Below are 13153 nucleotides of genomic sequence, written 5' to 3'. Positions count from 1 at the left end.
ACTCTGCGCAGGGATTTGGGAAGGTGCAGCCTCGTGTGGATACAGAATGTTGAGTCGGTGACTTCCGATGTCGTCCCGTCGTCACCTCGTCTTCTTGAGCCGTTCTGACGAAGGGTGGTGCAGCTGCTGGCTGCGAGGGTTGCAAATGAAAATGTTTCATCCCTTCACAAGACAGCAAAAGCACGATTCTACTATCTGAACCAGTCCATATGCCCAATTTGAATATATAGGAACTTTGAAAAGGAGAACAAAAATTATTGTAACGAGTTAGTTTTTAATTGCTGTGCACTACATCTCATAAACAGCAGCTTTATACACAGCCTTGGGCACATGCACACAAATTGTGACATCTCGTGAACATTGTATATGTTGTCATACCAGAGGTGCAGAGTGCAAAAATGGAATGCTGCGATAAGGATATTATTGAGCTGCCAGATCGGTGGGGTGGCAGTGGGTGGTTTGAGCAGGCTTCTCCTCGCCACACAGGGCCAGGATTGTGCTGGCTCGGAGCAGCGGCGAGCTCGGAATTAGGGGCACCACAAGCGTCGCATGGCCATTCCGCATAGATAATGATCGGTAGTCGTCAAATAGTGCCAATTATTTACCCAAGAAAACCTCATTGAGGCTCGCGACTGCTTAGGTAGGTCCTGCTTCGAGATGTTTGGCCAATCTCATAAGTGAGTGTTTGGCTTCATATGAGAGGAAACCAGAGCTCCCTGAACGAATCCACGCGTGCGAGGGACAACGCCCATCCCGGCCACCTCCGGGTCCCATCTCAGCCCCGTGCGTCAAACAGCCGACAAGCACTGGCGACCACCGATCATACCACCCGGCCAGGCTACATTCTGCTTAGCTTCTGACATACAACTACCCTCGCGGGGCATTCGCAGCGAGTTGCTGGTCGATGGTGGAGATGCTGCAGTGAGGAGGTCGCAGGCTTTACGGGCGCTCGCCCCTGGCCTGTGGCTGATCCAGCACTGATCCAGCACTGATCCAGCACTGATCCAGCACTGATCCAGCACTGATCCAGCACTGATCCAGCACTGATCCAGCACTGCAGTGTCCCGACGTGGAGCCGACCGGAAGCTCTCGCTCCGTAGTTGGTGAGAAGAGAGCAACAGCTGCTTGGTTATTATTTTGCCTTTGAACAAAAATTATGGAACAGCAACATGTCGTGTGTGAATGAGTGAAATGGGATTTCATTTATTGTCAGCGTGTGGTACGGTGGACAAGTAACGATTCATCGATTACAGGCAACTATTACGCTCGCGTTGCATGCATCAGACCATGTGTACGAGAATCGATGATGTTCACGCGACACAAAGTATGCGCGTGCGCTGCTCGCACTAACAGAGCGGGGCTGTACACACGAGGACAATTATATTAAACAGTCATTGTTTTAAACTAATCACGATCCCTAATCTCGATCATTGAGTTACTTGGGAGCGGATCCCTGCATACCCAATGTGAAGGATGTGCAGTGTTTGTATTTGAAGGCCACCTTTTAAAATGCACGAACAGCACGTGCAGCGCTGTCGCGCACAGCTCCCCAACTGCGCTCAACGCACCTCTCGCGTGGCCCGTGCACAAAATAATCGTCACGTCCCTTTGTACATCCGTGTTGATCTTGGTGATGTTTGATCATACCTCTACCACACTGGTTAGTGTTGGTTGGTGAAGTGGATTCTCAGAACCGGTTCCGATGGCGCTCGCCACCGATGTTTTCCACTGGCTGGGAATCAATTCTGGTCGCCAAGTTCGTAGCTCGGTGCGCTGACCGCTCCACCACTGCTCATCTCTTTGTTCAAGGGTAGACAATGACGCCCGCGTGTGAGGGATCACAGAGGCTCTGCAACGAGCAGGTCGGACGGCATACCGCCCAGCACTGCACAATGTGCACAGACGACACCACGTAACTCCATCCACAGGAACCTACTTCACACACTGCAGCAGAGCACGAGCAGAAAATAGTCTGCTTAACATACCCCTCTCCTCACATATAAAATAAAAGTATTTTAGGACAAATCCCATCGTCTGCATGGCCTTCTACTGAACCAATGCTGCAGATTTTATGCATTCCCAGAAAGCCGTGTGGCTGATGGCATGTGTAAACTATACTTTATTTCTTATGTGGAGGGACAGATATGGGAAGGAGATGTATTGTCTGCTCTATCTTCGTTAAAGCAAACATCCCAGTGGCCAAACATGCACGCGAGTCTGCCAGGGTGAGTGACGGAGTCTGTCTGTGCCATCACCATGCGCACCGATGATGCTGTAACTTGAGTTTTTTTTTTTTAGAAAATCAACCTTCATATCAAGATTCCCAAAGATGACGTGCTTCTGAAGCAGGAAAAGCAGAAGCGAGTGTTGAGCACGTTTGAAGAGCAGGAGATCGAACATTTACAAGCAACAAAGTTGCATGCGGTTGAGATAGAAGCCGCCGATTCCAGCAGCGAGCAGCCCGAGGCGGCGGCGGAGCAACTCCTGATGCTGCGCTACGGGAGCGCGGCCAGCGCCGCCAGGCCACGGGACCCCGAGCCGACCACCACGCCCAACGGGCTGCCGGGCGAGGGCCACGACGCGGGCGGAGAGAGCGCCGGCCTCGCCTTCGCCGCCACGCGGCGCCAGTGGCTGCTCGCGGAGCGCCAGGTGGCCGCTCCCCTCTCCCCCAGGCGCACGGCCGGAGATCGCGACGACGCCGGCGGCGGCGGCGGCGGCGGGCCGCCTCCCGGTTGGAACGCGCCGAGCGGCTCGCCTGGGCGCGACGGGAAGTCCTCGCTCTCTCGCAGCGACGACGGGGACGACGACGACGACGGAGACTCGGGTTACCGGTTCCCGGACTCGCCGGATGACGCGACGCTGGCGGACGGAGGCTCGCTAGACCTGGGGCCGGACGGCGGCGGCGGTGCCAGCACGGGCGACAGCGCCGCGTCTCCCGGCTCCCCGCGGAGTCCGCGCGGGCCGCGGACGGACGGCACGCCCCCCGAGACGCCCCCTGAGACGCCCATCGAGCGCGAGATCCGGCAGTCGCTGCGGCGGGAGGAGAGCCTGCGGCGCCGGCGCGGGATGGCGGGCGTCGCGTGTGGCCCCGGCAGCCGCGCCGAGCTGGTGGAGATCAAGACGCTGCCGGCGTTGTCCTCCCGCCTCGCGCTGCCACGCTCGCCGCACCCGCTCGCCGCTCCCTACCCGAGCCATGGGAGGTTTCGTTTGGCGGAGCAGCAGATGTATGTATGTACGCCTCTTTTGTATACTTCTTCGCAGCATTAACGTAACGCGTAGGTTTTTCGTGGGGAATATTACGATTGGGAATTGATTTTTGGTTTCGGCCTCGTAATAATCTGGCCCAATATGTTTCATAAGGCCCTCCACCATCCAAACCTTTGCAGTGGTCGGGCGTACAAGCGTCCAAAGACAATTGTTATTCTGTCAGCCACTGGTAAGTTGCAGAACAATTTTCACAACCAAACTTACGAGTTAGATTATATCTAAATGTTCTTAAACTAGATACAATGTCCTAGAGCGACCTGTTTTTCAACTGTGAGTGTGCAGGCGTGGCTAATAATATAATGCCCATTTCTGAAAAAACTACCTGCTGTTCCATAGAACACCAATTACACCAAAGCGGATTACCTCAATCCTGTAATCTGCGAGGCCAACCAATCCACAATGACGACTTGGCGTAGATCTGCGGGGATTTGACCAGACGATTGGAAGTGCCAACGCGGTATTGTGGACGCGACAACGCCGTTACGCCTGAGGCTGCGGAGCACTCAATGAGAACTCCCAACGATGAAATCGGACGGCGTCTCAGTGCCTGCGTCTCGATGCCACGGTCTCGATGGTGGCGGCATCAATGCCACAGCATCTCGGCGTCTGGATGCCACAGCATCTTGAGACGCTGTGGCTTCACAGGAAGGCGAAACGTGGGTTTCAGTAGGTCATGGGGGAACGAGGACATTTACTCTGCTAAGGTGAAGTGAGGAGGTTCTCTTTTATTTTTGCGCACGATGGCATAGCAACGTGTTCAGGAGCTGAGTGCCAAGTCGCGGTCTGCTGGCCACGAGAGGGCTCCGCGAGAGACGTCGTGTAGTTTTGCTGTTCCTCCGCCGCTGAAGAAGCGCAGCCTGCAGTGGTCGCTCTGTGATCTCTAGTTTAGGTTGCATGGACAGCGAGAGAGGAGTGCTGGGCAATACAGTGTCGGTGCCGCTCAACGCATTTGGAGTGATGGGCACGGTGATGGAGGAGGGGACGAGGAAGCTGTTGAGGCTGGACTGTTTGTGGATGATAATTCACTCATCCCGAGATTTGATGGGATCGGGTGCATTCCGGGTGAGTTGGTCAGAGGCAGGTGGCCCTGAAGACCACGTAAAATGTCTCAAGAGGTTCCCGAGTGGGACATGTCTAGGCTCTGTGTGTTGGGGATGTGGGCAGGAATTGTTGCGTGTTTGAGATGTGAAGGGATTAGGCGTAAACACGGCTCAAGGTTGTGCTGACACACGGTCACCCCTTGCGCCGACATTCGACCCCTCGACATTCGAGAGCACAACCATAATGGGAACCAACGCGTGAAGGGGGAATTATGAAAATGCACTCCGGTTGTAAAACGAGACTAAGAGACACCACAGCTTCAGTGAATGCAAACAAAATACAATAACTGAGCAGAGAATTTGCCTCCTTTCCATATTTCCTTCCCAAATAAGATGTGAAGGTATTTTGTACACATTCTGTCAGCCACACAGCCTTCCACGAGTGCATAAACAAACTCAACATTCGCAATTTCTGGACCAGTTTTGACATTCATCATCTCTGCAGCAGAGCCAGGCTTGTTAGTTCAACCCCAAACTAAATACAGTGGTACACAAGCCAGGCAGTGTATGGCGGTGGTGGATCATTGAAGCTCACAAGTCGGTCCATGCTATTCCGACGCCCAAATTTGCATCACGCAGAGTTGTTTGTATGCATGTTGAACGTCTTCCGCACCACACATGTCCAACCTTGCTTATCGGAGGCGCGCCAGTCGGAGGTGCAAATTTGTGCGATCGACCCGCCATCGGGCGTACTGCTGGGCCACGCGTATCGTGACGCGCCGGCGGTCTCGCTTGTGTCACAGAGAGACATCCGGCTGGAGACGCAGCGCGAGGAGGTGCTGGTGAAGGCCGGCCACGTGCGCGGCCAGTACGACCGTGGCGCCGCGCAGGAGCTCGGCCTGCTGAAGAAGATCTTTGAGCAGCCTGAGCCACCCCTCAGCCCCACCACCCCCAAAGCTCGCCAGCCCAGCCCCAGCAGCCCAGGTCTCTCGCCACCGCACTCGTTCACAAGCACGGCCGGTCGTGAATGGCCGCCCCTGGTGCCGTCCGCTCCAGCGCGGTGTCGGTGCGCCCTGCATGAGAGCGCGTTTATTCGTCACGACCTGCCGTGACATTGGCAAACGGAATCGAGTAAAAGCTGGAAAAGGCATAAAAAAGCGTGAACAAAATGCATGCTTGTAATGACGGCGAGAGTAACTCGTGGATGGTAGGTAGGGAACCTGTGCAGGTCAGAGGCTCCGTTCGGAGCGGAGGACCCGTCGCGGGAAGGGGGATGGTGGCCGCTGGTCCACACCAATGGCAAATGAAGAAGGGGATCCACCTGAGCCGACGTTCTCCACGAACGCGGAGCGACGAGACCTGTTCTCGCGTGCGGAGCGGGATGACCCACTGCATCGCATGACCACAAGAGATGGTTTAGGCTTCGTCCAACAGCAGAGAGATCAGAGCTGATGATGATGATGATCTGTACCAACGAATTATAACACTAATCCTAAGGCCTGTGTTAAAGCTTACGTTCTTAAAATATCTATAGATGCTCGCTCAGCCTTGCGTTAAATAGCCCTGGACCTTTAAATATGCTCAGAGACTGGGAATGAACTCCATTCGTTTGACGAAGAGCAGGGAAAGATTTGCAGACCAACCCTTAGCGTTCTCGCCAGAGATGCAGCCAGTAAGACAGTGGACATCGGATTCGATGTGGGGAGTGTGAGCAGATCCTCTAATCTGTTGTTGTTTATCCACACAAGTTAATACTTTTATCTGCCTAGTTAAAGCACGCTTACAGAGGCAATAGGCTGAAGTCGCCGCGACTATGACGTCTCTGCTGCTATTCACGCGAAGGCTCCGAGTCGCATCCCAGTGACGAATCCGTCCAGAGGTGCGGATAGTAACACGAAGGCACCGCTCTCATCCAAGCAAATGTTCAGATTGCAACGAATTGTCACGCATATAACAGCTATTGTTGGATTTTTAGCGGAGGACTATTAACTGACAAACGGTAACGCGCATGGGACAAGTTTCGCCGTGCCGTAAATGTCGTAGACGAAGGGGTGAATCGCCATCCGGCCCGGGGCGAGTTGTGAACTGCGTTGACTCGGAGCGTAGCCGGTGCGTCCCTGGCGCCCTCTGGTGGTGACACAGCCACACGGCGCCCTCTGGTGGTGACCCAGCCACACGGCGCCCTCTGGTAGTGACACAGCCACACGGCGCCCTCTGGTGGTGACACAGCCACACGGCGCCCTCTGGTGGTGACACAGCCACACGGCGCCCTCTGGTGGTGACCCAGCCACACGGCGCCTTCTGGTGGTGACACGGTCACACGGCGCCCTCTAGTGGTGACACAGCCACACGGCGCCCTCTGGTGGTGACACGGCCACACGGCGCCCTCTGGTGGTGACTCAGCCACACGGCGCCCTCTGGTGGTGACCCAGCCACACGGCGCCCTCTGGTGGTGACACAGCCACACGGCGCCCTCTGGTGGTGACACAGCCACACGGCGCCCTCTGGTGGTGACAGCCACACGGCGCCCTCTGGTGGTGACACGGCCACACGGCGCCCTCTGGTGGTGACACGGCCACACGGCGCCTTCTGGTGGTGACACGGTCACACGGCGCCCTCTGGTGGTGACACAGCCACACGGCGCCTTCTGGTGGTGACACGGTCACACGGCGCCCTCTGGTGGTGACACAGCCACACGGCGCCCTCTGGTGGTGACTCGGTCACACAGCGCCCTCTGGTGGTGACACAGCCACACGGCGCCCTCTGGTGGTGACAGCCACACGGCGCCCTCTGGTGGTGACAGCCACACGGCGCCCTCTGGTGGTGACACAGCCACACGGCGCCCTCTGGTGGTGACACAGCCACACGGCGCCCTCTGGTGGTGACACAGCCACACGGCGCCCTCTGGTGGTGACACAGCCACACGGCGCCCTCTGGTGGTGACAGCCACACGGCGCCCTCTAGCGGTGACAGAGCCACACGGCGCCCTCTGGTGGTGACACAGCCACACGGCGCCCTCTGGTGGTGCACGGGTGCATTCCGCAGCCAAGCCCGTGTCCGTCCGTGGAGCAGCACGGAGGGGAATTTGAAATCGGTTTTGTCCAAATCGCAACTTTCATAACCACCCACCACTACGTCCATTAGGGGAGAAAAAAGTAATCTGACCTTCGATTAGCTCGTTGGCTACGTATGGTGCGAAAGAAGTTAAACATACGTACAGTGACTAACCATTGGAATGGTGTCGGTCGTCAACTCACCATTCCTTTGGAGCTTATAAAATATGGGTTTTTATCTCTCTGAGAACTAAACAATAGTTGTCTTAAGGATCGAATCATCTTCCCAGCACAGGAGAATGAAATGTACACCAGTGGTTCAAACCGAGCAACAGAAATGACCGCCGCGTACGCCTGCTCCATGCACCGCCGCACAGGCACGCACCCTCATTACAAGCGGGGTGTAGTGATCGCCCCCCACTCTGTCGTTGTGCCAGCCACACCACCCACTCGTGCGCCATCGCGGCCTTCGTAGGCGCCGTTCGCTAACAGCGCTTTCCACAACAGTCTGTGAAGGCTAAACAGGGGATATTTGTTTTTGTGGCTGCAGGTCCCGTGAGGCAGTCGAGCCGGGAGCGGCTTCTCCTGGAGCCGGCCTCAGAGAACGTGGTGATCGTGGAGCACAATGTCCTGCAGCCACACGGCCGCACGGGCGCCCCGCTCACCTCCACTCCGCACCGCGCCGCCCGCAGCCTCGGTGAGAAGCGTGCGTGTTTACACGCGACTTGTCTCTCGACCCCTTTCGCAAGGGCATTTTAGAAGAAACTTTTTTTTAAATGTACCTGTGCCTTCAGTCCGGTGAAATCCATTCTGTGTCGTGAGGAATCGCTTGATGTGCAGCTGCCGTACCTACAATATTTGTTTCACCGTGTTGGGTGGTGAAGGATAACACAATTACATGGCCTAACCCAACAATCGCCCATGAATCGACAATTTTACGGTTCCCTTAGCAGAGTGGGACACGGGGAACGTGATCATCTTGGAGTCTCGGATCGGAGCCTGGGATGAGGAGCCCACGATGCCCACGCCCCCGGAGCCACCCACGTCCCCTCCGGGAGGGGGGCCCTCCCCGTTCGGCCCGTCCCTGCGCCGGGCAAACGACGCGCTGTCGCTCGTCGAAAGGGAGATCCGGGAGGCGCACCGTCGCGACGACGAGCTCCGGCGGCAGCGCCACGGCGTGTACGGCACGGCCGGCAAACCGGGAGGCTTGCCGCAGGGAGGCTCGCCCCTCAAACCGGCCGCCGGGGATCGCGCACCACGAGCCACCGGGGGGGCCACCCCCACGGTCCCCGCATCTCCGGCCTCTCCCAACTCGCACGCGGCCGGTGGGTGCCTCTCCACGTGGCGTCGGCCTCGCAACCGCGCGATGTTCAACCTCGAAGCCCAGTTACGATCCACAGTGAACCTCCCCTCATCCAGCCTCCGCCCTCATCCTCCTCGTAATGGAAAATGCTGTTATCTACGCATCGTTTCAGTCTGGCATCCACGCTTCTTCGTGGAAAGGAGCAGTCGAGAAGTGGTAGCGTATCGCCCGTCCTTTGTGCTGATCGCTCATAAATGAGACACCTAGAGAGGGCTCCTGGAAGCGAGCGTCGATGCGCGGTAGAGTGAGATGAGGTTTGAAGGGGAAGCCGCAAGGCATTGGCTTGACCGTGTAGATGTCCGCTATGGGAAGGCGCCATTAACGATGCGTTTGTGTTGTTTTCAGAGTCCAAGGCGATAACCAATGGCCAGGACAATCAACATCCGGCTCAACACAGAGATCCAAGCCCAGGCAGCAAATCCGACTCTGCACAGGTGAGTGCACCACACAGCGTTACACCGTCACTGCTGTCTGGTAATGAATCCTTCATTATCAATCGCTAAGCCATGCTCAAACAGCTCTGTGCTGTCATAATGGTGGTTTTTGAAGACGCTTCTTGACAAGAGGCAATGGTTAAGCTTAGGAACAGGAGACTCAGAGGGGAATATCTCAGCAGTGCAGAGGCTGGGCAGAGGGAGTTTCATGCAGCAAGGCCAGCTCCAGAGAAGAATCATCGACCTCTCATTGAGCGAAGGTGCCATTGAGCCGTGGTGGTGGTGGTGAGTGATGTCTCTTTGTACGTGCAGGTCTCTCCTGGTGGCAGGAGGAGTCCACGCAAGAGTGCGATGGCGCTGCGCTGGGAAGCCGGGATCTTTGCGAACCACCAGGGCAGCCTGGACTGAGACGACAAGGAGAGGAGAAGCCAAACCCAGGCCACTACCCAGGAGACACCGCACGGCATCCACCATCGCTGCCCAAGCAGACGGAGCAGAATGTTCACTCACCATCACGACTAAACACGACATACCCTCGTCATCACAACAAACCACAGACTACCCCACGCTCTCATCACTGTAAATAACTCAGTGGAGAAGCACAAGGAAAGATTTAGGCAAAATAAATGCACAGGGTGACGGCACCCACACTTTTCTGCGTTGTGGTAATATTTGAATTCTGAAAAAAACACGGCAGGATACGTGACATTACAGATGTTTTGTGATAAATGGGAAGGTACAAACTGCAACAGGGCGTGCTGTGTCCCCACCTGCTGCACTGATTTGGCCACGGAGGCCCCAGGGCCCCGTGCCGGTGAGGCCAAGATGCTGGCCGTGCGGGGCGCCGCCGGTGCTATAGGGGTCCAGCGATCCCACTCACTGTCACCACTCGATTCTCTTGGTAACATTACGCTGAATGTTGCGACCTCTCGCGGCTGCAGGGGTCATGTAAACCCATCCCGTACACGTGCGTAAGAATGGACGCATGTCGGTGAATCGATGAACCGACACCCCCCGCAGCGTGAAAAGCGTCGCCCAGATCGCGCATCTGCTCGCGCGTCACCGTGCTTCTTGCCGTCGGGACGAGCTCGTGAATGCCTAGATACCGGCCCCCCAGTGCACGCTCGTCTCTGGAGCCTGGAGGACTAAGTAACAAAATAATTTCAAGGGTTTCACGGGTGTAATGCCCCCATGGGCTTGTCGAGTTGCATTGTGGAAACGGTGCCAGAAGACTGTATTACTGGATGAATAATCCCTGCCCCCAGCGTGACGATGAAGTTACTATCGCATTAAAGTGAAAATGCCTGAAAGATGCTTCTGCATTTTTAACCGGCCTTGCCACCGCTGGCTTTAGAAGCTGCTTCTCCGGCTTGGAGCAGCCGCGCTGTCACAGAGGAGCATTGTAACGCATTCAGTCTCGTGCAAGGGATTTTAAAACGCCACACAACTCTTGTCTTGTACGAACTGTGCTTTTAGAAACTGTGGTGACAAAATGCATTTCTATGAAAAGAAAGTTCAGATTTTTACAAATGTATACACAAGGTTATTCTCTTCGATGGGAATTGTCCTGGGGCACTGATGGGGTGTGGTGGCTGGTGGGGATTACTCCGCTGACTCATAAACGTGCGTCTATGTGCATCTACGGAAATTGGGCGTAATTCAAGGATTTGCAAACGTGCTTTGTTTCCGCAGCATTCAGTCTTTCATTTCGAGGTATGAAAAGCACAGATAGCAGAGATTCAAACCAGATGTCTTCTTGTGGTACATGGTCCAATGGGTGAAGGCTCCAGGTTCTCATCGCTTTCCACAGACCTGCCCAGCAGCAGGGGAGGTTTTAAATCACAGCATTTGGGATAGGAAACCCGCACTCACGGAGAGATTCCAAATCCGGGGATGTGAATACTGGTATTGTGATCTCCACTGTAGAAATCAAGGCCCTCTGTTAAACCTTTGTCCAATGGGAGGCCGCTCTTTCTTTGCTGCTGCTCCTGATGTCTGGAATTGCCTCCATCGTGGCCGTGCACACTGCTGACACCGTCCTCTCATTCTCGTTGAGGGCGACGACTTCCCTCATCTGCCTGTGGCTGGCGCTCTTATCTGTGAAGCGACTTCATTCACACTGCTACCGTAACATTCACTTCAGTTCTCTCTTTAGCCTGTAGAAGTAGAGCTGCCCTTCCCTGCTGTAAACCACGCTATGCAACCTCTCTGTGGACACATCCCCTAGTTGTGTACGGCGCCTTGTGATGTGGTCGCATCATGTGCACGGCCTACATCAATTGGCAGTGTGTTGGATGGGACCAGGACGACCCAACGCAAGTGCAGGTCCTGCAGTCACCTCCACCGGTGGACATGAGGAGAGAAATCCGTGTCTGTGCGGGCCAGCCATCCCGGCCCGATTCCAGGGTGGAGATCCACTCTCGCCATGGTATTCCAATCAAGACGGAGTGGTGGAATTCAATCCTCGCTAAACCACTGTGAGACCTACTCGGCAGGATGATGGCCGCCTAGTAATTGGTGCAATCTGTAAGTCCTCTCGTCAAGCCGCTCGCCGTGGCATCTGCCCAGATTATGCTGCAGCGGTCTGCATGCAGGTGGCGGTGATGTTGCCACGATCTCCCGTGGGTATCCTCGACATTGCTACCACCCACTCCGATCACACGCCGCTGTGCACCGTTCAGTAGCGTTGCCACGCCGACGATGTCCGGCTGTGACCAAAGTTGAATGAATTATTAAGGAGCTACATTTGACAACCGTAAATAAACACAAGCACGCGCCATGTTTGTCCTCGGCACTGCCTTGCAGCAGCAGAGAAGTATAAATACGTTGAGTGTTCTGGCCAGTGCCCAAAATACACTTCCTGTTCTAAGGCAATGTTGTTCATCCGGGCGAGGATTTACATGTATTTCGCAATAAAAACGCAAGTGTTCAAAGGGCTTTGCAGTGCACACCAATAAACATTACACTGATAAGAGGGAAAGGCAAGTGATTAAATAATAATACTAATAATTGTGTTTGCAGTAGAGTTGGAGAAACCCGATGGCAGATGCGGTGAGGTGTCTGGTGCGTATTAAGGGAGGACAAGCGAAGGGACATGACCGTGGGTTGGACATAAACACAAGAGGCGTCTGTCGGCCGACAATCTACAAGTGGTTCAGTCCTTTAGAAGCATATCAAACATTTTATTTTTCAGGAAAAAAAGTGGGTGGTATTTTTTTTGGGTGACATAAAATGTTTTGTTGCTGATGTGTAATATATGTAATATTTAATAACATGCAGCGCCATTTGGCGACCTGCACATTTTTCATTGTATTGACTTATATGATAACAGAATGGATAAAGACTTCGTCATGCGCTGTTGTGGAACGAATTGTCACCTGGGTTGCCGGAGCCATCTCCATGGCGGGGCCCTGTTCAGCGCAATCATCAATGCTGGGTTTGAACCCAGCAATACGGTATTTGTTTTTAAAGCCTAACTGCTCATGAGATACAAAAAGTAAAAAGCAGGCCGGGGTTAAATCAAATCTTGTTGGGAAATATCGGTCCAGAAAGTCTATACGGTGATGTAATAAACATTGTATTTCACGTGGCGGGGTGAACGGATGTCTCTGTCTTATCGTGCGAGCCTTGTCGCGGCATAACAGGAGTCTCCTGTTATTAGAGTAGAATGTATAACGCGCACAGAAGTCGTGTACCCCCTGAGAGAGATAACGAGTGGGAGGCACAGGGAACCACAGCCGAGCAAGAAGGCAGCCGGCAGCAGCAATCTGAGGTCACGTGCAGGGCTCTGCTCTGGACCCGTGACAGAACCGAGAAGCGTTTGCAATGCAGCTGTACAACAACGTGAAATCAACAACGCTACCTTAGAACCAAACAACGGCGTCCTTGTCATCCACGTGTCCCGGCGTGCTCACGGGGCTGGCTGCCCGCTGGGTGTCTGCATGCATCTCGCACTGCTCTCACAATGTGGAGAATGGGATTTGTGTTTTGTCAAAT

At 54.8% G+C, this 13153-nt stretch overlaps 1 protein-coding gene across 3 annotated transcripts in view; it reads left to right on the top strand.

Annotated features, from left to right (window-relative positions):
- LOC133351919 (mitotic interactor and substrate of PLK1-like) overlaps positions 1 to 12707 on the top strand; it is a 33121-nt gene extending 20414 nt beyond the window's left edge. For 2 of the 3 annotated variants that reach the window (XM_061567523.1, XM_061567522.1), the window contains exons 2-7: positions 2299 to 3228; positions 5111 to 5291; positions 7911 to 8057; positions 8311 to 8685; positions 9069 to 9157; positions 9470 to 12707. In XM_061567523.1, coding sequence (XP_061423507.1) covers positions 2488 to 3228; positions 5111 to 5291; positions 7911 to 8057; positions 8311 to 8685; positions 9069 to 9157; positions 9470 to 9565 — 1629 coding nt within the window. In that variant the 5' untranslated portion in view covers positions 2299 to 2487 and the 3' untranslated portion in view covers positions 9566 to 12707. The remainder of the gene's footprint in view (positions 1 to 2298; positions 3229 to 5110; positions 5292 to 7910; positions 8058 to 8310; positions 8686 to 9068; positions 9158 to 9469) is intronic. The other variant, XM_061567521.1, reaches the window with a different exon arrangement.
- The last annotated feature ends 446 nt before the right edge of the window (positions 12708 to 13153 follow it).

This window comes from Lethenteron reissneri, chromosome 39, assembly GCF_015708825.2.
Source record: "Lethenteron reissneri isolate LAM-NWPU_2019-01 chromosome 39, ASM1570882v1, whole genome shotgun sequence".
NCBI lineage: Eukaryota > Metazoa > Chordata > Hyperoartia > Petromyzontiformes > Petromyzontidae > Lethenteron > Lethenteron reissneri.
Note: the sequence above shows the minus strand (reverse complement) of the source record. Positions and strands in the feature narration are given on the sequence as shown.